General features: G+C 41.0%; 1 protein-coding gene across 2 annotated transcripts in view; it reads right to left on the bottom strand.

Moving 5' to 3' along the window:
* The window catches only part of LOC126285441 (uncharacterized), a 66,711-nt gene that overhangs the window by 28,080 nt on the left and 12,696 nt on the right, over window positions 1-25,935 (bottom strand). The window contains exons 1-3 of one of the 2 annotated variants that reach the window (XM_049984827.1): window positions 24,812-25,043; window positions 11,605-11,843; window positions 1,686-1,892 (exon numbers count right to left, since the gene is read on the bottom strand). In XM_049984827.1, the coding sequence (XP_049840784.1) occupies window positions 1,686-1,892; window positions 11,605-11,843; window positions 24,812-24,926 (561 nt within the window). In that variant the 5' untranslated portion in view covers window positions 24,927-25,043. Of the gene's footprint in view, window positions 1-1,685; window positions 1,893-11,604; window positions 11,844-24,811; window positions 25,044-25,935 lie in introns of those variants that run through there. The other variant, XM_049984828.1, reaches the window with a different exon arrangement.

The raw sequence follows: 25,935 nt of genomic DNA, 5'->3' as shown, positions 1-25,935 counted from the left end.
CGGATACTGGCAGAAGTAAATCTGTGAGTACCGGTCGTGAGTCGTGCTTCGGTAGCTCAGATGGTAGAGCACTTGCCCGCGAAAGGCAAAGGTCCCGAGTTCGAGTCTCGGTCGGGCACACAGTTTTAATCTGCCAGGAAGTTTCATATCAGCGCACACTCCGCTGCAGAGTGAAAATCTCATTCTGGAAACATCCCCCAGGCTGTGGCTAAGCCATGTCTCCGCAATATCCTTTCTTTCAGGAGTGCTAGTTCTGCAAGGTTCGCAGGAGAGCTTCTGTAAAGTTTGGAAGGTAGGAGACGGATACTGGCAGAAGTAAATCTGTGAGTACCGGTCGTGAGTCGTGCTTCGGTAGCTCAGATGGTAGAGCACTTGCCCGCGAAAGGCAAAGGTCCCGAGTTCGAGTCTCGGTCGGGCACACAGTTTTAATCTGCCAGGAAGTTTCATATCAGCGCACACTCCGCTGCAGAGTGAAAATCTCATTCTGGAAACATCCCCCAGACTGTGGCTAAGCCATGTCTCCACAATATCCTTTCTTTCAGGAGTGCTAGTTCTGCAAGGTTCGCAGGAGAGCTTCTGTAAAGTTTGGAAGGTAGGAGACGGATACTGGCAGAAGTAAATCTGTGAATACCGGTCGTGAGTCGTGCTTCGGTAGCTCAGATGGTAGAGCACTTGCCCGCGAAAGGCAAAGGTCCCGAGTTCGAGTCTCGGTCGGGCACACAGTTTTAATCTGCCAGGAAGTTTCAGATTAAAGAAACATTTACTACACTTCATTTGCTGCACATGATATCAAGACTCATTCAAAGTTGCATCAAATGTTTTTATAATCTTTTTTATTTCTTACTTCTGGACAAATCGTTTCACAAAACATTTGACTGGTTTTTATCTTTTTTTCAGTATCAAATTGTGTTTAGAATGCATAATCTTATTGACACCTTATTTGCTTTCCTAGCCTCTCCTGTTCTTAAAATGTCCTGAATTTAGGACTTGATTTAAAAGACACCATTTTGTCAGTTAAATATCACACCAATGTAACTTTTTATGTGCAAAATAGATAAGCCTAGAAAAGAAACATTTTTTACATTTTCTTTGTTCTCCTAGTGGCTGAGGCTCTTGAAATGTAGTAAATTTTGTACTTGATTCAAAGCAAGCCACATTAAAAATCAAATATTACAGCAATGCGACTTTTTTATGTACAATAACTTTTTGGACTTTTTGACACTTCACATCAGCAGGAGTTGTTCATGAAATATTTTAATTTTCCCTCAAACCAGTAATTATTATTTTGTCAATTACCTTGATTATTTTTAAGCAAATAAACACTTTTTCTCGGAACTACACCACATAATGGTCAATCTGATTCCCCATTTGCTCATTTCCGACTCACTGTTTGGCAATGAAAATTCAGACAAAAACCTACTGTTTAATTTCTTGGGAGTCTTGCTTCCACTCTACTCAAATGTTTGAGCAGAAATTCACGAAGAACTAGATTCAAACTTAATGCTTGTGAAACACTGCAGACTCTGGGCAAAGAAGAGTGCCATAACTGTTATGACACATCACCCAACAGTGTTAGGAAAGACAATAAAAATAAAGAAACTGACTAAATCGATTTCTGTTTCAGAACACAATTTTAACTAAAGATTGTATGTATATCTTAACTGGTTTCCCACTCACTGTCACACCTTCAGACCAGTCAGCTTGCGCACATTCCTGTAGAAAGTGGATGCAAGTGCTGACGGCCACAGGGAGAGGTTCAGGTTCCATAGCTGGGGGTGTAGCAGGGCCTCCAACACATCGTTCATCAGCTGCCACCGTGCCTCCCCGTACCCACTTTTACCAACACCTGCTTCAGCTTCTTCTCGAGTCAGATTCTGAAATGCCGCCAACAGCTGCCAATGTAAAACATCAAAAAATACTGATTATTAAATTCTCACATTTTATGCATCTACTTCAAGATGAACATAATCATAATTAATAGCAAAAGAGCATTGCAGCAAAGGAAACTTCATGTCACTGATAAATGTGTTGCCATACTACCACAGCTAACATGTATAAGAGTTCGTAGAGAGATGTGCAAGACAATAATGTATGACAAAAAACACAATCTAATGATCAGACCACAAGATTATTACATATTCATTGTATGTTTTAAAATAAAATGTTGTTGTTGTTGTCTTCAGTCCTGAGACTGGTTTGATGCAGCCCTCCATGCTACTCTATCCTGTGCAAGCTTCTTCATCTCCCAGTACCTACTGCAACCTACATCCTTCTGAATCTGCTTAGTGTACTCATCTCTCGGTCTCCCTCCACGATTTTTACCCTCCACGCTGCCCTCCAATGCTAAATTTGTGATCCCTTGATGCCTCAAAACATGTCCTACCAACCGATCCCTTCTTCTGGTCAAATTGTGCCACAAACTTCTCTTCTCCCCAATCCTATTCAATACTTCCTCATTGGTTATGTGATCTGCCCATCTAATCTTCAGCATTCTTCTGTAGCACCACATTTCGAAAGCTTCTATTCTCTTCTTGTCCAAACTATTTATCGTCCATCTTTCACTTCCATACATGGCTACACTCCATACAAATACTTAAAGAAATGACTTCCTGACACTTAAATCTATACTCGATGTTAACAAATTTCTCTTCTTCAGAAACGCTTTCCTTGCCATTGCCAATCTACATTTTATATCCTCTGTAGTTCGACCATCATCAGTTATTTTGCTCCCCAAATAGCAAAACTCCTTTAGTTCTTTAAGTGTCTCATTTCCTAATCTAATTCCTTCAGCATCGCCCGACTTAATTCGACTACATTCCATTATCCTCGTTTTGCTTTTGTTGATGTTCATCTTATATCCTCCTTTCAAGACACTGTCCATTCCATTCTACTGCTCTTCCAAGTCCTTTGCTGTCTCTGAAAGAATTACAATGTCATCGGCGAACCTCAAAGTTTTTATTTCTTCTCCATGGTTTTGAATAACTACTCCAAACTTTTCTTTTGTTTCCTTTACTGCTTGCCCAATATACAGATTGAATAACATCGGGGAGAGGCTACAACCCTGTCTCACTCCCTTCCCAACCACTGCTTCCCTTCCATGGCCCTCGATTCTCGTAACTGCCATCTGGTTTCTGTACAAATTGTAAATAGCCTCTTGCTCCCTGTATTTTACTCCTGCTACCGTCAGAATTTGAAAGAGAGTATTCCAGTCTACATTGTCAAAAGCTTTCTCTAAATCTACAAATGCCAGAAATGTAGGTTTGCCTTTCCGTAATCTTTCTTCTACGATAAGTCGTAAGGTCAGTATTGCCTCACGTGTTCCAACATTTCTATGGAATCCAAACTGATCTTCCCCGAGGTCGGCTTCTACCAGTTTTTCCATTTGTCTGTAATGAATTCGCGTTAGTATTTTGCAGCTGTAACTTATTAAACTGATAGTTCGGTAATTTTCACATCTGTCAACATCTGCTTTCTTTGAGAGGGTATTTCGCCTGTCTCATACATCTTGCTCACCAGATGGTAGAGTTTTGTCAGGGCTGGCTCGCCCAAGGCTGTCAGTAGTTCTTATGGAATGTTGTCTACTCCCGGGACCTTGTTTCGACTCAGGTCTTTCAGTGCCCTGTCAATTTCTTCACGCAGTATCGTATCTCCCATTTCATCTTCATCTACATCCCCTTCCATTTCCGTAATATTGTCCTCAAGTACATCACCCTTGTATAGACCCTGTATATACTCCTTCCACCTTTTGGCTTTCCCTTCTTTGCTTAGAACTGGGTTTCCATCTGAGCTCTTGATATTCATGCAAGTGGTTCTCTTTACTCCAAAGGTCTCTTTAATTTTCCTGTAGGCTGTATCTGTCTTACCCCTAGTGAGATAAGCCTCTACATCCTTACATTTGTCCTCTAGCCATCCCTGCTTAGCCATTTTGCACTACCTGTCGATCTCATTTCTGAGACGTTTGTATTCCTTTTTGCCTGCCACATTTATTGCATTTTTATATTTTCTCCTTTCATCAATTAAATTCAATTTGTCTTCTGTTACCCAAGGGTTTCTACTAGCCCTCGTCTTTTTACCTACTTGATCCTCTGCTGCCTTCACTACTTCATCCCTCAGAACTACCCATTCTTCTTCTACTGTATTTCTTTTCCCTTTTCTGTCAATTGTTCCCTTATGCTCTCCCTGAAACTCTGTACAACCTCTGGTCCTTTCAGTTTATCCAGGTCCCATCTCCTTAAATTCCCACTTTTTTGCAGTTTCTTCAGTTTTAATCAACAGTTCATAACCAACAGATTGTGGTCAGAGTCCACATCTGCCCCTGGAAATGTCTTACTATTTAAAACCTGGTTCCTAAATCTCTGTCTTACCATTATATAATCTATCTGATACCTTTTAGTATCTCCAGGGTTCTTCCATGTATACAACCTTCTTTCATGATTCTTAAACCAAGTGTTAGCTATGATTAAATTATGCTCTGTGCAAAATTCTACTAGGCGGCTTCCTCTTTCATTTCTTAGCCCCAATCCATATTCACCTACTATGTTTCCTTCTCTCCCTTTTCCTACACTCGAACTCCAGTCACCCATTACTATTAAATTTTCGTCTCCCTTCACTATCTGAATAATTTCTTTTATTTCATCATACATTTCTTCAATTTCTTCGTCATCTGCAGAGCTAATTGGCATATAAACTTGTGCTACTGTAGTAGGTGTGGGCTTCGTATATATCTTGGCCACAATAATGCGTTCACTATGCTGTTTGTAGTAGCTTACCCGCATTCCTATTTTCCTATTCATTATTAAACCTACTCCCGCATTACTCCTATTTGATTTTTTGTTTATAACCCTGTAGTCACCTGACCAGAAGTCTTGTTCCTCCTGCCACCGAACTTCACTAATTCCCACTATATCTAACTTTAACCTATCCATTTCCCTTTTTAAATTTTCTAACCTACCTGCCCGATTAAGGGATCTGACATTCCACGCTCCGATCCGTAGAACACCAGTTTTCTTTCTCCTGATAACGACATCCTCTTGAGTAGTCCCCGCCCGGAGATCCAAATGGGGGACTATTTGACCTCCGGAATATTTTACCCAAGAGGACGCCATCATCATTTAATCATACAGTAAAGCTACCAGCACAGCAAGGCCGTTTTGGTTAATGTTGCAAGGCCAGATCAGTCAATCATCCAGACTGTTGCCCTGCATCTACTGAAAAGGCTGCTGCCCCTCTTCAGGAACCACACGTTTGTCTGGCCTCTCAACAGACACCCCTCCGTTGTGGTTGCACCTACGGTACGGCCATCTGTATCACTGAGGCACGCAAGCCTCCCCACCAACGGCAAGGTCCATGGTTCATGGGGGGGGGGGTAAAATAAGATAAGGAGTGAATTATTAACATGTGTCAGGCATAGCTTACAAAAAATAAGACAGGAGGAAGGTCTCTTGTATTGCTGTATATAAACTCCTTTACACATTACTTTTAGCTATATGACAACACACATGCCTCAGCATTACGAGGCTGCTTCTACTGCAATAATGGGTTATGTACATTGAACATTTTCCTTTTATGAAGCTGTTATTTTATTTATTTATTTTTTGATATGTGTCGTTATTCTTGTTTAGAGATTTGAAGGTGCCTGTCACAGTTGAAACAGTAAAATCTATGACTGTTATCTGGTTAGAAATAAATATAAGACAACAATTATATTAATCACACATTTTCAAAACAAGAATGTCATATTCAGCCCCGGAATGTGGCATCCTTAGATTTCACACAAGAGTTAACAATACATAATGTTCAGTGAATTCCACAACACATTGTATCTTTCATTAAGTTTTTTTAATATCCATCAATGTTTTTATTCCTTTCACTGTTACTGTTCATTGTCCAACACTATTTGAATGCCCTCTGAATAAGAAAGTTAGTTATACTGTTCCATTTGCAAGATTACAAAACTGGATTATTTGGAATTTCTTCTATACATATCTCCTTTGTGTTGAAACAATCATTTCAAATCCAGAAAGATAATAATTTACTCATGTTATGCACTTTTTGGATAGAATATGCAAAATTAATGATTAAAAAATTCTAGAAAAATACTGCACAATGTCAAGATCAATTATTAAAACTGTAAATAGATATAGTTAGGAATCTTTAATACATATTAGAAGGCAGTTGGTTGTAGCAAATTTTTAGCAGGGAATCATCTATAAATTTTAACAACGAAAATCATTAAGCCCTTACACAGAAATCTGCATGTTTCAAAAGTAATTGTTCAAAATCAATACTTATGAAATTTTATATAGAAAAGAAATTGCACATGAAAACATACATTGTCAAATAATCCCTTTATTACCGTAAAACTTACTATTACACTTAAGTCCTTGTCAACCTATTACTTCTCATTCAAATTTTACAACGGTATTAATACCATTAAGTAACTAGTAATCACCGATTGTTAAATTTTTATGTAGTGGCCATTGCAAGGTCAAGCACGAGATAACTGTTAAAGTGGGCCAATTGTTGGAGTAGTTGTTGAAGTTGTTGGTCAGGTGTTAAAGTATGGAGCACGCAAGTTGTAAAAAACACAAGAAAGTTCAATTATGTAACTAGTCTGAAAAGTGTACGAAGAGATGTGTATGAGGATTGAGGCAATACAAGATTACACAAGCTAAAAGCTACAGTTTTATTCTGTACATAGACATCGAGGCTATTAGATCAGATAAATATTTTTGTAGCATAAAATGCAAAATATGATTATTTGGCACAGGGACACAGTACTAGAAGTGGCTAAAGAATGTCTTGGAACAGTAGTGTGTAAAAGCAGGAAGAAGCAAACAGCTTGGTGGAATAACACAGTCAAGGGAGCCTGTAAAAGGAAAAAGAAGGCGTATCAAAAATGGCTACATACTAGAACAAAGGTAGACAGAGAAAGTTACGTTGAAGAAAGAAACAACAGATAATTGCAGCATACAAGAAGAAATCTTGGGAAGACTTTGGAAACAGGTTGGAGACTATGGGTCAAGCTGCTGGAAAACCATTCTGGAGTGTAATTAGCAGTCTTCGAAAGGGAGCTAAGAAGGAAATGACAAGTATTTTGGACAGGTCGGGAAAACTGCTGGTGAATCCTGTGGATGCCTTGGGCAGATGGAGGGAATATTTTGAATAGTTGCTCAATGTAGGTGAAAATACGATCAGTAATGTTTCAGATTTCGAGGTAGAATGGGATAGGAATAATGACGGAAATAGGATCACATTTGAGGAAGTGGAGAAAATGGTCAATAGATTGCAGTGCAATAAAGCAGCTGGGGTGGATGAAATTAAATCGGAACTCATCAAATACAGTGGAACGTCAGGTCTTAAATGGCTACACAGGATATTTGAAATGGCCTGGGAGTCAGGACAGGTTCCATCAGACTGGACAAAAGCAGTAATCACACCAATCTTTAAACATGGAAACAGAAAAGATTGTAACAACTACAGAGGTATCTCTTTAATCAGCGTTGTGGGTAAAATCTTCTCAGGTATTGTTGAAAGGAAAGTGCGAGTATTAGTTGAGGACCAATTGGATTAAAATCAGTGTGGGTTTAGGCCTCTTAGAGGTTGGTCAGGACCAGATCTTTAGCTTACGGCAAATAATGGAGAAGTGTTATGAGTGGAACAGGGAATTGTATCTATGCTTTATAGATCTAGAAAAGGCATATGACTGGGTTCCTAGGAGGAAGTTATTGTCTGTTCTATGAAATTATGGAATAGGAGGCAAACTTTTACAAGCAATTAAAGGTCTTTACATGGGTAGTCAGGCAGCAGTTAGAGTTGACGGTAAATTGAGTTCATGGTTCAGAGTAGTTTCAGGGGTAAGACAAGGCTGCAACCTGTCGCCACTGTTGTTCATATTATTTATGGATCATATGTTGAAAACAATAGACTGGCTGGGTGAGATTAAGATATGTGAACACAAAATAAGCAGTCCTGCATATGCGGATGACTTAGTTGTGATGGCAGATTTGATTGAAAGTTTGCAAAGTGGTATTTCAGAGCTAGATCAGAAATTTAAGGACTATGGAATGAAGATTAGCATCTCCAAAACGAAAGTAATGTCAGTGGGAAAGAAATATAAACGGATTGAGTGCCAAATAGGAGGAACAAAGTTAGAACAGGTGGACGGTTTCAAGTACTTAGGATGCATATTCTCACAGGATGGCAACATAGGGAAAGAACTGGAAGCGAGGTGTAGCAAAGCTAATGCAGTGAGCACTCAGCTACGATCTACTCTCTTCTGCAAGAAGGAAGTCAGTGCCAAGACTAAGTTATCTGTGCACCGGTCAATCTTTCGACCAACTTTGTTGTATGGGAGCGAAAGCTGGGTGGATTCAGGTTACCTTATCAACAAGGTTGAGGTTACGGATATTAAAGCAGCTAGGATGATTGCAGGTACTAGTAGATGGGAACAATGGCAGGAGGGTGTCCACAATGAGGAAATCAAAGAAAAACTGGGAATGAACTCTATAGATGTAGCAGTCAGGGCGAACAGGCTTAGATGGTGGGGTCATGTTACACGCATGGGAGAAGCAAGGTTACCCAAGAGACTCATGGGTTCAGCAGTAGAGGGTAGGAGGAGTCGGGGCAGACCAAGGAGAAGGTACCTAGATTCGGTCAAGAATGATTTTGAAGTAATAGGTTTAACATCAGAAGAGGCACCAATGTTAGCCCTGAATAGGGGATCGTGGAAGAATTTTATAAGGGGGCTATGCTCCAGACTGAACGCTGAAATGCATAATCAGTCTTAAATGATGATGATGATTATTATTATTATTATTTTAAATAATGTGCAGCACAGTTGCAGTTATGTCTGTGACTGTAGACAGACAGAGTTGTTCATTAAATAACAAATTACAAGGTATTTTCTGTGATTTGTCAAAGGCATTTGATTGTGTGAACCACAACATCCTTTTTAAAAAAATTAGAATTCTATGGTGTCACAGGCAGTGCTGCAAAATGGTTCAAGTCATACCTAGCTAACGGGAAACAAAGGGTGTCTGTACAAGGTACTAGTGAATTAAGTCATCAGTCGTCATCAGAATCGGAAGAAATTTCATGTGGTGTCCCACAAGGATCCATCTTACGGCCATTGCTTTTTCTTGTTACGCTGCCAGAAGCAGAGTTTGTTTTGTATGCAGATGACACAAGTATTGCAATAAATAGTATGTCGAGTGTAGCTCTAGAAAGATCTGCTAATGATATTTTCATGGATATTAATAAATGGTTTAAAGCCAACTCATTGACATTAAACTTTGAAAAGACTCACTACATGCAATCCAGAACCTGTAAGAGGTTTCCACCCAGCATATGCATAAAGTATGAAGAAGAGCAGATAGAAGAGGCTGACAGCCTTAAATTCCTGGGATTACAACTTGAAAATAAATTCAGTTGGGAGGAGCACACCACAGAACTGCAGAAACACCTTAACAAATCTGTATTTGCAATTTGAGTGTTAGCAGATATAGGCGACATAAAAATGAAAAAGCTTGCATACTTTGCCTGCTTTCATTCCATAGTGTCATGTGGTATAATATTTTGGGGTAACTCTTCAAGTCAAACAAAAGTTTTCAGAGTCCAAAAGCGTGTAATACGTATTATTTGTGGAGTAAATTCTCGGACATCATATAGAAACCTCTTCAAAGAACTGGGTATACTAACCATTGCCTCTCAGCATATTTACTCCTTAATGAAATTTGTCCTAAATAATACATCTCTTTTTCCAACAAACAGCTCAGTTCATACATACAATACCAGGAACAAAAATGATCTGCACAAAGACTTAAAAGCTCTTACTTTAGTTCAAAAAGGGGTCCACTACTCAGGAACACTCATCTTCAACAATTTGCCAGCAAACATAAAAAATTTAGTTACAAATAAAGATCAATTTAAAAGGAGCCTGAAAGACTTACTAGTGGCCAACTCCTTCTACTCCACTGACGAATTTTTTAATAGAAACAAATGATGTATTGTATATATTCATACTATTAGTATTGTTATTTCAGCTAAAAAAAAAAAAAAAAGGAGAAGAAGAAGAAGAAGAAGAAGAAAAGAAAAAGACGTGTTCCACATCCACAAGGATCTCCTCAGCATGGATCTATGGAACAAAAAACTAATCTAATCTAATCTATTTCAGTATTCGCTAAGAAGAGCTATATACAGGGTGACCCAAAAGTCGATTAACATTTGAAAATTCAGTAAGTCACAGAATAATAAGACAGAGAGGTAAAAATTGTTCAAACAAATACGTGGCTTTATGGAAACAAAAAAAGTTCACAGAATGACCAACAGATGGCACTTCACACAATACAAAAGCAGTACTTAGCACAACAACTGATGTTTAGCAAAGACAATGTTCTTCCTAACAAATGCTCTACATGCCGACCATCGTTCATTAACAATACCTGTAGACGAGGGACAATATTGTTAGCAGCAATGTACAGCTTTTCAGTAGGTATGGCAAGAAATTGTCATTGGATGTTGTCCTTTAGCACCCCTAATGGGACAGGACGATACCAGTACACTTGCAAATTCAGGTAAGCCTGTAACCAACACGGATTGAGGCCTGGGGACCTGGTAGGCCAAATGGCAGCTTAGCATATGATCACCAACAAACGGTGTGTGCAAGAGATCTCTCTTACATGTAGCAATGCAGATTGAGTGCCATCCTGCATTAGAGTCATATCTTCCCGCAGGTGTTTATCAGCCAGGCTAGGGATTATGTGATTCTGTAATGTATGGGTGTACGTCACACCAGTCATGGTGATAGGTTAAAAAGAAGCAGCATTCATTCCCTTGAAGAAACGTGGTAAATTCACACCCAACTGTGATTTTCTTGTCATACAATGGGGTTTTCATGGCAGTTCTATGATTTTCAGCAGCCCAAATTCTGCAGTTGTGAGTGTCCTCATGTGGCATCATTGGCGTGTTGCTGTTCAGCTAAATCTGTTGCCCAGTTTTTGCACACATTTTTGGTTTCAATAAAACCTCATGTCGCTTCAGGCTTGTGTGTCATATTAATAGACATTTCGGTCATTCTGTATGTGCAATTCCTTATTATTATCCTGTCGGTCAAAGGCATCTTTTGTTGTTGTTGTTGTTGTTGTTGTTGTCGCTGTGGTTTTCAGTCCAAAGACTGGTTTTATACAGCTTTCCATTCATGCTACTCTATCCTGTGCAAGTATCTTCATTTCTTAATAACTACTGCTACCTACATCCTTTTGAATCTGCTTCTGTACTCGTCTCTTGCTCTAACCTCTAATACCAAATTGACAATTTCTTAATGTCTCAAAATGTGTCCTATCAACTAAACCCTTCCTTTAGTCAAGTTATACCATAATTTTATTTTCTATTCAGTACCCCCCTCATTAGCTATGCAATCTACCCATCAAATCTTCAGCATCCTTCTGTAGCAGCATATTTCAAAACCTTTTATGATGAAATGAACTTAATTATCATATAAAGTAGGAAGTAACAATACTTTTATGAAACACATTACATTACAAAAAATTAAAATGCAACAGCTAAAATGAGAAGAGAAAATAAACATAAATAGTTGGTGCTCACCTCTTCACAAAGTTGGGCACACAGGACTGGAGGTAGGTTGCTGTACAGGAACTCATGGAGTGGCTTGAGTGATGATGGAGGCATCTTAGTCCGCTTGGGGATGAGCCTTTTTAGAATATAACCATGCTGAGAAAAGCCTGCCAGAAACTGGCGCACTCTCTGACACACATTGGTCACCACAGCAGCCATAACCAGCTCCTGCAGGCTCTGTGGCTGCAGGCAGACCGTCATTTCCGACCCTTGCAAGAAGCACAGTAGACAACTTATTTCACAACAATATCACCATCTTCAGCAGTTATTATAATTTTTATTACTATTAGTAGGACTTATCTGATATGTTGACGTAAAGTAAAACATCAGATATATTTTTCAAACACCAGTCTCATTAAAATAAAATAATGTTTTAAAGAAGTCATTAAACTTGCAATAAAATGCCCAAACCATTCCATGTTGCACAGCCCTTCCTCAGGTGACATGCCAGGATCCACTGGACTATGACATACCTATTGCTGTAGCACTGACAGACTTTGCTATTAATGCCTCGCCCAGTAGTATCTCCCAAAAGGTTTTGGTTTGATCAGCAGTGTACACTGCCAGATGATTAAGTCTGAACACTCACTCAAGACTGACACATAGTGTTTCTTACCTGACAGACTGTGAGCTTTTGCTAGATATTGTGAGATATCCTTTGCTTGCTTAAATGCTAGACTAGTACATTAGTTATGAAGGTCTTGCTCAATAGACTGTGAATCTCCATGAGATATATTTGTGGATTATCTTTGTTTCCTCTAGTGAAAGACTTCAAAAATTTTAGGAATGTTATAGAGTATCTCTGCTTTCATGACTAAGCTAACTGTATTCAGAGAAATGATATACACATTATGGGTGAAATGAGTACCCTACTTTACACTGTAATACATGTTACAATGAGTTTGCCACTGAAGTAAAATGTTATAACTTAGGCAGAATTTCTTTCTGTAACTGCATCTACTTTTTTGGCGATATGCATGAGAAATGCTGTATTTTTTCTTCACAAATTTCAACTAGTCACTCGTACGTTCATTTTGTCCAATATATCCCAACAAGAAGGAGAACTTTCATGGATGTGAGAGTCAAAGTATACATTAACAAAAGATAAGCAAATCAGAGGAACTCAATTTGTATACTGTATTAATGCTAAACTAATCACTACACTGCTTAACACCACGTGTGCTTATGGCAGCTAAATTTAATCAGAAAGAAAGCTGCTAATCTGAAAAAAGCTGCTGCCTTCCCAATTATATTAGATGTTTGCTGTCTATCTGCAATTGGTATTTAATGTTTATTTGATTACAGTGGTATTTTCCAATAAAAATATTTACTAACATCTGCAAGTACTGAGGCTCACAGCTTTGTGATTAACGCTGCTATATGGTATACAGTCACTGTAAAGAAACTTCGAAAGAAGCAGAGACTACTGCATAACAGGTGTATAACAAAACATAGGACTATTATATCTAAAAACAAAGTTGATGTGACTTACCAAACAAAAGCGCAGGCAGGTCGATAGATACACAAACAAACACAAACATACACACAAAATTCAAGCTTTCGCAACCAACGGTTGCTTCTTCAGGAAAGAGGGAAGGAGAGGGAAAGACAAAAGGATGTGGGTTTTAAGGGAGAGGGTAAGGAGTCATTCCAGTCCCGGGAGCGGAAAGACTTACCTTAAGGGGAAAAAAGGACAGGTATACAGTCGCACACACACACACATCCATCCGAACATACACAGACACAAGCAGACATTTGTAAAGGCAAAGAATTTGGGCAGAGATGTCAGTCGAGGCGGAAGTAGAGTGGCGGCAACTTGAAATTAGCGCAGGTTGAGGCCTGGCGGATAATGAGAAGAGAGGATATATTGAAGAGCAAGTTCCCATCTTCGGAGTTCTGACAGGTTGGTGTTAGTGGAAGTATCCAGATAACCCAGACGGTGTAACACTGTGCCAAGATGTGCTGGCTGTGCACCAAGGCATGTTTAGCCACAGGGTGATCCTCATTACCAACAAACACTGTCTGCCTGTGTCCACATAAAAACAAATGATTACAATTTCAGAAAAATTTGATGATTTATTCAAAGCAAAGAACTTCGCAAATTGAGCAAGTCAATAATGCACTGGCCCACATCTGGCCCTTATGCAAGTAGTTACTCAGCTTGGCATTAAGTGACAGAGTTGTTGGATGTTGTTCTGAGGGATATCATGCCAAATTCTGTCCAATTGGCACATTAGACCATCAAAATCCCTATATAGTTGGAGAGCTCTGCCTATAACGTTCCAAATGTTCTCAATTGGAGAGAGAACTGGTGCTCTTGTTGCCCAATGTAAGGTTTGGCTAGTATGAAGACAAGCAGCAGAAACTCTCACTGTTTAGAGGAAGGTATTATCTTGCTGAATTGTCAGCCCTGAATGGCTTGCCATGAAGAACAACAAAAAGGGGCATAGAATATTGTTGATGTACCACTGTGCTGTAAGGGTGCCACAGATGACAAGCAAAGGAGCCCTGCAATGAAAAGAAATAGTACTCCAGGCCATCATTCCTGGCTGTCAGGCTGAATGGTAGGTAACAGTCAGGCTGGTGTCCCACTGCTGTCTGGGGTGTCTCCAGACATGTCTTCAGACTGGAATTTTATTGACTGGAGTAAAATTGTACTCAGTGATGATTCTTGCTTTAAATGATCCCCAATGATTGGCAAAGACCTGCCTGAAGAAGCCCCAAACAACAGTGGGATACCAACATTCATTCACACAAGCAAGCACACTTCGTGCACACACGACCACTATCTCCACGGCTCAGACCAGAATGCCAGTCCATGCTACAGGAGATGGCGGTCATGAATGCGTGAAGTATTCTTGCTTATGTGTGTGTGTGTGTGTGTGTGTGTGTGTGTGTGTGTGTGTGTGTGAGAGAGAGAGAGAGAGAGAGAGAGAGAGAGAGAGAGAGAGACCTTTTCTGAAGAAAGCATTGGCCGAAAGCTTACTGTGTAAATGTCTTTTCATTGTGCTCCTTTTCTGAAGAAGGCTTTGGACGAACGCCCATTGTGTAACTATCTTTTCACTGTGCCTGTCTGCAACTCAATGTGTCATGTTTGTAGTGAGTAGCAACCTATCTTTTCCTTATACTGTTCAGGAACAACTGGGTAGTATTCCATTTGCTATGCGGGAAGGCTGCTTTCTTCAAATGTGAATAATTAAAAGATAACAAAGAGAGAGCCTAACAGTAGCCAATTACAAGATTAGCGCCTTACATCTGGAACATGTCAGCTAGTCTGTACAGGAATAATACTACAAAGTGACATAAATTGGACTTAATATGCGAAGTCAGCAGTACAGAAGGTAAAAGGGCGGGAGTTAGCTTGGGAAGAGAGTGAAAAACTTTCCTGATTCTGCAAATGAAATTCCGCAGAAGTCCTGACCAATTCTGGAGTACTGTTCCAGCATTTGGAGAACTATCAAAGATGGCATGACTGCAAACACTGAATAAATTCAGACACACCCAGCTTGGATCATAAAAGATCAGTATAACCCATAAGAAAGTGCAACATAGATGTTCAAGAAAACACTACCTCATTTCAGTCTCTTTGGCCATTTCCATGAGACCATTATATACATATGACTCAGAAAAACACAACTACTCAGCTCCTCCAATTGTTGAGATCACGTAAAATATTACGCATATAGACACAATTTTTCCCATACTCTACATGCTAATGAAATGGAACAGGTGCTAATACTGGCATAAAACAACTCCTCCGTGCCCTGGATAGTGGCTTGTGTGTACGTCCAGGGAAAGAGGGAACCCAAAAGGCAATGCACAACCCATATGACAGGGTTGATATGTTTAACATCAGCTGGGAGTTTTCTTCAGCAGAGATAAAGTGATATGCAGACAGAAGAAGTATACTAAAAGTACAACCGTTACATTAATAATAACAAAAAAAATGATCATCAACCAAAGTTTAATGTCAGAGAAAAGAGAGGGAGAAGTGAGTAAATATTGACAATACGTCTTCCTGCAGCTGAAGGTGAAGTACATAAACACACTTTTGATTACTCCAAAGCCATTTGCCACAACATTAAAACTTTTCCCCACTCCACTGAAAAACAAATGTCAGTTTAAAACTAGCGATAATGTTCCTGATGACAATGAGTTGAGATTTCTAAACTGAAGTGCAAAGAAACTGGTAAAGGCATTTGTAAATACAGAGATATGTAAACAGGCAGAAAACCGCACTATGGTCTGCAACATCTATATAAGTCAACAAGTGTCTGGTGCAGTTAGATTGCTTACTGCTGGTACAAAGGCAGGTTATCAAGATTTAAGTGCATTTTAACATGGTGTTACAATTGGCACACGAGTGATGGGACACAGCATATCCAAGGTAGTGATGAAGTGGGGATTTTCCCGTAAGACCATTTCACGAGTGCACCATATCAGGAACCTGTAAAACATCAAATCTCTGGCATAAGCGCAGCCACAAAAAGATCCTGCAAGAATGAAAGTAATGATGGCTGATGAGAATGGTTCAGCATGTGCAGCCCTTCTGCAAATAGCTGCAGGTTTCAATGCTTGGCTATCAACAAGTGCCAGTGTGGGAACTGTTCAACGAAACATCATCGATATGGACTTTCAGAGACGAAGGTCCACTCATGTACCCGCGATGACTGCATGACACAAAGCTTTACACCTTTCCTGGGCTTGTCAACACCGACTTTGGACTGTTGATGACTGGAAACATGTTGACTTATTGGATGAGTCAGCCTCATGAATCCATGAACTCTACATGTCAGGAGGGGACTGTTCAAGTTGGTGGTGGCTATGTAATGGTGTGGGGTGTGTGCAGTTGGAGTGATATTGGACCCTGATAGGTCTAGATACAACTCTGACACATATGTAAGCATCCTGTCTGATCACCAGCATCCATTTACGTACATTCTGCATTCTGACTGAATTGGGCAATTCCCACAAGACAATGTGACACCCCACATATCCAGAATTGCTACAGAGTGGCTACAGGAACACTCTTCTGAGTTTAAACACTTCCACTGTCCACCAAACTCCCCAGACATGAGCATTATTGAGCATTTCTGGGATGCTTTGCAACATGCTATTCAGAAGAGATCTTCACCCTCTTGTACTCTTACAGATTTATAGACAGCCCTGTAGGATTCATGGTGTCAATTCCCTCCAGCACTACTTCAGACTTTGAGTCTATGCCATGTTGTGTTGTGGTACTTCTGCATGCACGCGAAGGGGTCTACACGATATTAGGCAGGTGTACCAGTTTCTTTGGCTCTTCAGTGTAGTACACTCTCACATGTAGAGTGGTATCACAAGGCAGTTATTTCTTTCTGATTTGGCCTTAAGCATCAACATTTTGACCAATATTTGTATAAATGGGCTGTTTTATGTATTTTGTACTTCCATTACATAATTATTAATTCTAAAAAAGGTCAGCAGTTGAATGCAAAAACAAAGGGGGTACGCAACCAGTGATACTAATTGGAGCACTTATACAAAACTAGTCGCAGGAAAAGGAGATACCAGACTGAGACTTACTAGAAGAATACAAAGGAAACATAATTCTCTTATTAAACAATGGAAAAATCCAGGATGGAATATGACAATATTATGAGAAGGATAGATTGCTACTGTTGGGGGGAAAAAAAGACTCCTAAACAAGAGAGCTTTCGGCAGCCCCAGAGATAGTGGTCATGTATGTATGTTGTCTACTTCAGAAGAAGACCTTTTGCCTGAAAGCTTACTCGTTTAGCAGTCTTTTTGTTGAGTCTGTCTGAGTCACAACATCTCCACTATATCCTTTCCCTAATTCACTTATGACAGAGGTACCTTTCAAAACTATTGTTTGACTAAGTCTTGAGTATTTTTACATCAGTCTGGAATCCTACCAAGTAACATTAGTGGTACCAGCACTTCCGCTTAAGCTGACAAAGGTGAGGAAGCCAAGTCAATCGGGCATCGAAAACCAGTCCCAAGAATTGATATGTCACCACTACAGTCAGTGGATCATCATTAAGGTAAAGTTCTGGTTCTGGATGAACAGTATGACACCGACAGAAGTGCATAACAAAGGTATTTGTGGCCAAAAACTTGAAACCGTGGGCTAGATCCCATGACTGCGCTTTGTGGATGGCTCCCTGTAGGTGCCGCTCAGCAACACCACTACTGGTGGATCAGTATGAAATGCAGAAGTTGTCTGGATACAGAGAAGGTGAGATGGTCAGCCCTACAGCTGCTCCTAGACCATTAATGGCCACTAAAAGTAGAGAGACACTCAATACAGAGTCCTGCGGGAATCCATTCTCCTGGATACGGGGGGAACAATGGGAGGAACCAACTTGGACATGGACAGTACAAAGCGACAGGAAATTTTGGATGAAAATTGGGAGTGGCTCTCGCAGACCCCACTCGTATAATATGGAAAGGATATGATGTCACCAGGTGGTGTCACACACTTTTCATAAATCAAAAAAAGACAGCAACCAGGTGTTGGCATCTGGAAAAGGCTGTTCAGATGGCAGACTTGAGGGACGATTATCAGTGGTAGAGCAACCCTGGTGGAAGCCATCCTGACATGGAGCCGGTAGCCCACATGACTCCAGGGCCCAACCCAACAGCTGACACACCATACCTTCCAGCAACTTACAAAGAACGTTGGTGAGGCTGATGGGCCAATAGCTATCCACATCAAGCAGGTTTTTACTGAGTTTGAGCAGCAGAATGATGGTGCTCTCCCACCACTACGATGGAAAGACACCATCGCACCAGAGCCAGTTGAAGATTACGAGGAGATGTCACTAGTAGTCAGATGAGAGATGTTTAATCATCTGACTGTGGATCTGATCTGGCCCAGGAGCTGTGTTGGGGCAATGTGCGAGGGCACTGAGGAGCACCCACTCTGTAAATGAGGTGTTATAGGATTCACTGTGGCATATAGTGAACGAGAGGACTTTCCTTTCCATCCGCCGCAAAGTTCTCAGCAATCACATTTGCGTCACTAGATAACGCACGATTTATGTTACCACCGGGAACACCTGTTGGGGTCTGGTACCCAAAAACACATTTGATCTTTGCTCAGACTTGGAAAGGTGACGTATGGCACCCAATGGTCGAGACATCTCTCTGCCAAAACTCCTGCTTCCGTCGTCTGATAAGTTGGTGAACATGGGTGCAAAGCCATTTAAAGGCTATGAGGCGCTCCAGGAAAAGGTGTCGCTTATGTCGCTGTAGAGCTCGCCAACATTCCTTTATTGCTTCAGCGACTTCGACAACCACCAAGGCACTGCCTTTCGCCAGGGGCACCCTAAAGAGCGAGGGATTGTCTTTTCTGCCACAGAAACGATTGTTGTAGTCACCTGCTCAACCATCACATCGATGTTACTGTGTGGGGGACATTCAACATAACAGCAGAGGTGAAAGTTTCCCAGTCTGCCATGTATACAGCCCATCTGAGTGGGTGTCTGCGGGCCGGACGCCAGGACAGTGACAGGAAGATGGGGAAGTGGTCACTACCACACAGGTCATTATGTGCTCTTCAGTGGATAGATAAGAAAAGTCCTCAGCTGCAAATTGATAAATCAATAGTCAAGTGGCTACCATGAGCCACTCTGAAATGTGTGGCAGCCCCAGTATTTAAAACGCAGAGGTCAAACTGAGACATCTCTGCCTCGGCCAGTGAGCAGGGTGCCACCACACAAGGGGGTTATGGGTATTAAAATCTCCCAAAAGTAGGAAAGGTTTAGGGAGATGATCAATCAGTGCAGTTAATACATTCAGGGATACTGCACCATCTGGAGGAAGGTATATATTGCAGACAGTTATTTCCTGCATCATCCTTTTCTGACAACCACAGCTTCAAGAGGGGTTTGAAGGGGCACAGGTTCACTACAGACAGAGTTTATGCCATAAACGTAAACTCCACCTGACACTCGATTATAGTCACAATGGTTCCTGTAATATCCCTTGTAGCCACAGAGGGCAGGGGTCCAAATTGCCGGGATTCAGGTTTCCTGGAGGGCAATGCAGACAGCAGGTGTAAAGCTTAACAGTTGCCTTAGCTCAGCCAGGCAGTGGAAAAAAACCGCTGCAATTCCACTGGAGGATGTTGTCATCGTGAAACTGGGAAGGCATGGAACATTCAATGAGGCAGTTTACACCTCAGGGTCACCTGCTGCCACCGACTTTTTGCCTGAGCAGTCTATATCCATTGTGTCGGGGTCCAGTGAGATCCAGGTCCTCAGCAGACACCAGGAACTCCACCACATCTGCAGACGCAGAGTTAGTAGGTAGCAGTGGTATGGGTGCCACCGCAATTCCTTTGGTCCTGGGGACCTCGTTTTTGGATTTCTCTCGCTGCTCCTTGGGTTTCCCTGGCTGGGAGGACTTCACTAATTCAGTCTCTGGGACTGAGGATGAGTGTAAAGCCCTATGACCAGCTACTTTTGCGATCTTCAGCCACTGGCAGGTGTCATCTTTCCCAATAGCACGAACCTGGGAAGGGAGTGACCCAAGAGACCCCTTCCTAGCGAGAGGAGCTGAAGAAGACTTATACTTCTGTGGCTCAGAAGTGGGGACTAATATCCCTGATGATTGAGGGGGTGTTGCTCCTAAAGTAGGTGGTGCAGGAGCAACAGCAGGGAAGTGCCCCCCACCGTCAAGGGGGCAGGTGTAGTCTTCTGGTTCTGAGAGGCAACAGGAATGCAAGGAACTGATGGGGTGACAACTGTTCTCATAGTGGCAGCGTAAGAGGAGGTCATAGCCACAGGATGTAGACCCTCAAACCTCCTCTTAGCCTCGGTGTAGGTCAGTCAGTCCAGGGCCTTATATTCCATGATTTTCCTCCCTTTCTGTAAAATCTCGCAGACTGGTGAGCAAGGTGAATGATGCTCTTCGCAGGTGACACAGATGGGAGGTGGGGCACACGGAGTACTGGGATGTGATGGATGTCCACAATCTCAACATGTGATGCTGGAAGTACAGCGGGAAGACATATGGCCGAACTTCCAGTATTTTAAGCACCGTATGAGGAGGGGGGGGGGGGGGGGGGGGTGATATATGGCTTGATCTCATAGTGGCAAACCATCACCTTGACCTTCTCGGGCAATGTGGCACCCTTGAAGGCCAAGATGAAGACACCGGTAGCAACCTGATTATCCCTCGGACCCCGATGGACATGCCGGACGAAATGAACACCTTGCCACTCCTCTAAATTGGCATGCAGCTCGTCATCAGACTGCAAAAGAAAGTCCCTGTGGAATATAATACCCTGGACCATATTTAAGCTCTTATGGGGTGTGATGGTAACAGAAGCATCCCCCCAAATTGTCACAAGAGACTAATGCCCGTGACTGAGCAGAGGATGCTGTTTTTATCAAGACTGACCCAGAGCGCATTTTGGACAAGCCCTCCACCTTCCAAAACTTGTCCTCCAAATGCTCCACAAAAAACTGAGGCTTCATGGACATGAAAGATTCCCCATAAACTCTGATACATACGAGGTACCGGGGCGAATATGTTGCACTGCCATCCGTAGCCTGGAATTCCTCCTATGGTGTGGCCAGGGAGGGGAACGATTTGGGGTCATATTTCTTAGCACTGAAATTAGACTTGGCCTGCTTAGAGACTTCTGGCGGTGGACAAGCAGCAAGAGATGATGTATTATGCTTCATTTTGTGTCATCCACCCTGATGCCACCCACTCTGACCAGGGACCCTAACCACAGGTGCCACCCAGCCTCAGCGAGGGCCACCTGGCAGGATGGCCATTGCCGCGAGTCCCGATGCCCCAGGGAGATGGGTATCTACTCCATGGCATATGTGGTAAGTTAATGGTGCAGGCATCAGCAGAGCAATCCCAGTGTTGTCAGGGGGCTACAACCAACAGGGCACATGGCAGCCACACCACAATGGACTGGCTACAATGCTGGTTATGAGGTGCAAAGAATTCCACGGTCATCATCGGCACGGAAAGTGACACTGCATACTACATGGTGGAAAATGTGCCCAGGAATGCGTCCTCGCCCAACAGATGGAGAATGAGCGGGACTGAAATGCGACAACGAGAAAGTGGGCTACAGATCTCAATGCACGATGGACACGATGCGCCATGTAAGGTGCCTTTTCCCAATTGGCTCGCTCTGGAGGAAAATTTAGAAAGATGGAGGTCAAACCCGACAGGGGACCATCACATAAAGGCCTGAACATGTGGGACTCTTTTTAGTCAGCTCTTACAGCAGGCAGGAATACCTTGGGCCTATTCCAAACCCCGGATACACAGGGGGGAAAATTTTGTTCAGTGAGTGAGTCAGTGTGTCACTGGTAGAAATTACAACAGAGGTGTTGTGGTCACAAAGAGGTCTCTACAGAGAAAATCCAAGAGCATACAATCCAAGAAAAGTCAATCAACATATTAATTCCTTCCATATACATATTACAAAAGTGACCATGATGAGAAAATTAGAGAAATTCAAGCACAGGGCTTACCAACAGTCATTTTCCCAAGCACTATTAAGCAAACAATAGCCATACCTTCCTCCACACATCAATGGAGTACATATGTAAAAAAGCTTTTGTCCACAAATCAGCACAGATTTATAAAGCGAAATTCATCTTGTCCTCTTGTGAGATACCTTCAAACCCTGGAGAAGTGCAAAAGACAGATTCTCCAGGTAGACTATTAATGAAGGATTTCAGACAAGTGTATAGCTCAAAGACCTCTTACATAATAGAACCCACTATGTTGCCAGGATGGCAAGTGTTCATCAGATTCAAGGGTATTATCACGAGTGACCAAGGGAAGTGCGATAGTACTGTTCTTGTTCTCTATATACTTAAAGAGATCTGATGGGTAGGGTGAGCAGCAATTTGCAAATGTTTACTGATGACACTCTAGTGTATGAGAAAGTGTTGTCATTGAAATTGGATAATACAGGATGTCTTAAACAGAATTTCTATTTGTTGTGATGAATGCCAGCTTGTTCTAAATGTAGAAAAATGTAAGTGATGCAGGAATAGGATACACAATACTGTAATGGTGAAAGATGGTATTAGCAGTGTGCTGCTAGACACAGTCACACTGACTAAATATTAGGTGTAAAGATGCAGAATGATATGAAATGGAACAAGCACGCAAGGTCGGTAGTAGAAAAGGCAAATGTTTGACTTCAGTTTATTGGAAGAATTTTAGGAAAGTGTAGTCCATCTAAAAAGTGACCCTGTACAGAACACTAGCATGACTCACTCTTGAGTACTGCTCAAGGGGTTGGGATTCCCACTAAGCCAGAGAAAAGAAACACATGAAACAATTCAGAGCAGTTTGCTAGATTTGTTAGCAGTGAGATGCTATGTGAACTCAAATGGGAAATTCTATTGAGAAAATTTGAAAATCTGGCTGAATGTAGAACAATTCTATTGTCACAAATGCTTAAGGGCTGTGAATGCAGGACAAGAGAAATTAGAGCTTGTAGAGCGGCATATGGAGAGTTGTTTTTCCTTTGCTTTATTTTCAACTGGAACAGGAAAGGGAATGGCTACTAGTGGCACAGGTGTGCTCCATCATGCACAATATGGTGGCTTGCGGTGTATAGCCCATATATTACATAGATTTAGATATAAGTGTCCCTCAGTGAAACTGACTCATTTTTGGAAGAAAGGATGTGCATAATGTCATGTACAAATGTAAAGGTTACATGTGAAAGTCAAGCTGTGTGAGTTACATCATTCAAGCATGTTATGTAGCACTGAGTGAATCTGACGCATTTTGGGAAGAAATGACACACTTGATGCCTTATACAAATTGTTGATAAACATCAGCATATGTGGTTTCCATCTTTCAATCTGTGCCCATATGGGCACTGTATACCTACTGGCCAGTCATGCATAACTATCTGAAAACAAGCAAAGAGTTCTATTTGGATTGTTACTGAGAAGTAACTACAGGAATATAAGAATGGCACTGCCTTTGTATATCATCCTTGTAGGCAATGTTTCCTACTGTCGATGCGTTTATATTGCATTGTACAACCTATTTATTGGTACAGATTTAGCACACACTATAGAGTGCAGGTTTCCTGATCAATTCTTTTTCATGTCATTTCATATTTCAATATGTTGATTCAGTTTTGGTTTGATATCTATTGGGCATCAAATAAATCTTCAGAATGAATTCCATTTGATGTAATATCATATATTTAAAATTTTGAGGCCTATTATTGGTGTGGAAATGTGTAATCAGTTTTTATAGGTTGAGCAGCTAAGCTGTCTGTCTGGACCATGCAAGAGTTAAGTCAACAATAAATTAGCTTGGCTCTGATTAGTATACTATAAAATGTAAGCTTTTGAAACGTTGTTCAAGATCGTTACGCTCCTAATAATTTTTTGACAATAGCTTGAAATTGTTTATTGTGTAAATTGAATCCCTTCTACCAACACATTAGTTAAATTTTACGAAAAATATTAACGTCCGGGTATCCGCATTTACCTAAAAAAAAAAAAAAAAAAAAAAAAAAAAAAAAAAAAAAAAAAAAAAAAAAAAACATAAAGGTTCTCTCCCGTTGCGACCACTTTCTACATCTGCATCACTGAGGCAGTATCAAATTAAAACAATATTATAACAGTATTTGCTTTTTCGCGGAGGTATAATAATTATTCGAAACGAAAACCAAAGAGCTACAATGTGTACATACTAGCAGTCTGTAAACACAAGTTCCAATTCTTCAAAGATATATTGTTCGCTAGTAATTTCCGTGTTAGGACAAGGAGGAATGTATATGCAACATTAAAGTTCTGATTTAGAACCTTGATTTTCCCACGGATAACAGTAGCTTAGCTGCGTGCATTGTAGAAGTTTCGTCTGAGCCGGAAACCAAGTTGGACTAGACCACAAAACAAGGCTTATCGCTATCGTCAGATCCTCGTTAACACGCGCCGACGACCATTAAAAGGGCATTAGATGAGACGCTGAACCAATGAACAACCGGAAAAAACCAACGCAAACTCAGATGTTGGAAGTTTTGAAACCACATACTTCATATCAAACAATAAAGGAAAAAATTGTTAAACAAAAACTCTGACTATTTTAGTACCATTTTCAACCATCATTTCTACTTTCGCAGTAATAACTGCTTAGTAACAGTAGGTAAATGTTCTCTCACCGGTAGTCCTTTTCGTATAATTACAAATCAACCTGTTTGGCACCAGCAGCTTTTCATTCCTTCTACTAGGTAGCACGCATTGCGAGTCATTCTGGTTCTTACGCAACAAATTCATGTTTATTCATTAACGTCAAAGCGTTAGACAGATAAGTTAAAACTAGTTTGCCTTGCGATGCTTTCATTCATTCAATAGACCCCGTTGCTTCTACAATACGCTGACATATTGGTTTTACATGTGTGTGTGTGTGTGTGTGTGTGTGTGTGTGTGTGTGTGTGTGTTTCATATTCTGCCGCATTTTTTTTAATGTTTGTAAACACTTCTGAACATAAAGTAATTTTGTTTTTCTTGTATTGATAAGTATTTCGACGTCACATCAAGAGCAAGGTCGCTAGGGGTGTGCGCGCTATAGCACAGCCGATTTCAAGAGTACGCAGTGGCAAGGTTCGTAAGAGTGGGTATAGAATCAACAGTGGACTGTTGGACAAGCCACAGTTGGCGGTTTGATGTGTTAGTATGTGAATCAAGAAACAGAAAATGAAAGACAGAATGGTCCAAACGCGAGATCTTTCTTGGCTACAAAGGGAACGCATCAATGTATTTACCTGTGCGCCAGCTCAAGGAGTTAAGATCACTCCCCCCTTTACGTGGGATGCCTTCAACGGTATTAAACTGCTCGTCTTTGTTTCTTGGGGTTTACATATAATTCTGACAGCAAAGCAAACTGACTGTAAAAATTATTCTCATTACTTTATGTTACGAAATCTAATGTTTAATCGCTACTTAAAGTAGGCCTACTGTGCAATTAGAGTAGTAGTAAAAAAATTCAATGTCAAAATATAGCTAACTGGCATTTTTGGTGTCTTGTCAAAAGCATTTGCTTCTGCATTTACAAGAACCTCCCCAAAGAAGCTCAAATATTGTGGTAACAGAGGTTTGTTCATTCTTCTTGTTACAACATACAGTGTCACGTTTGGAAACCAAGGAAAGGTGTACAACAATAGGGAATACCTAGACCAGATGTACCTCAGGGATCAATAGAGGGTCCACTTTTATGATTTGCAATCATATATGAAATGAGAAGAAATAATTTTCTTTGCTATGTAAGTATTACAGTCAAGCCTAG

Source organism: Schistocerca gregaria, chromosome 8, assembly GCF_023897955.1.
Source record: "Schistocerca gregaria isolate iqSchGreg1 chromosome 8, iqSchGreg1.2, whole genome shotgun sequence".
In the NCBI taxonomy this organism is placed as follows: domain Eukaryota; kingdom Metazoa; phylum Arthropoda; class Insecta; order Orthoptera; family Acrididae; genus Schistocerca; species Schistocerca gregaria.
Note: the sequence above shows the minus strand (reverse complement) of the source record. Positions and strands in the feature narration are given on the sequence as shown.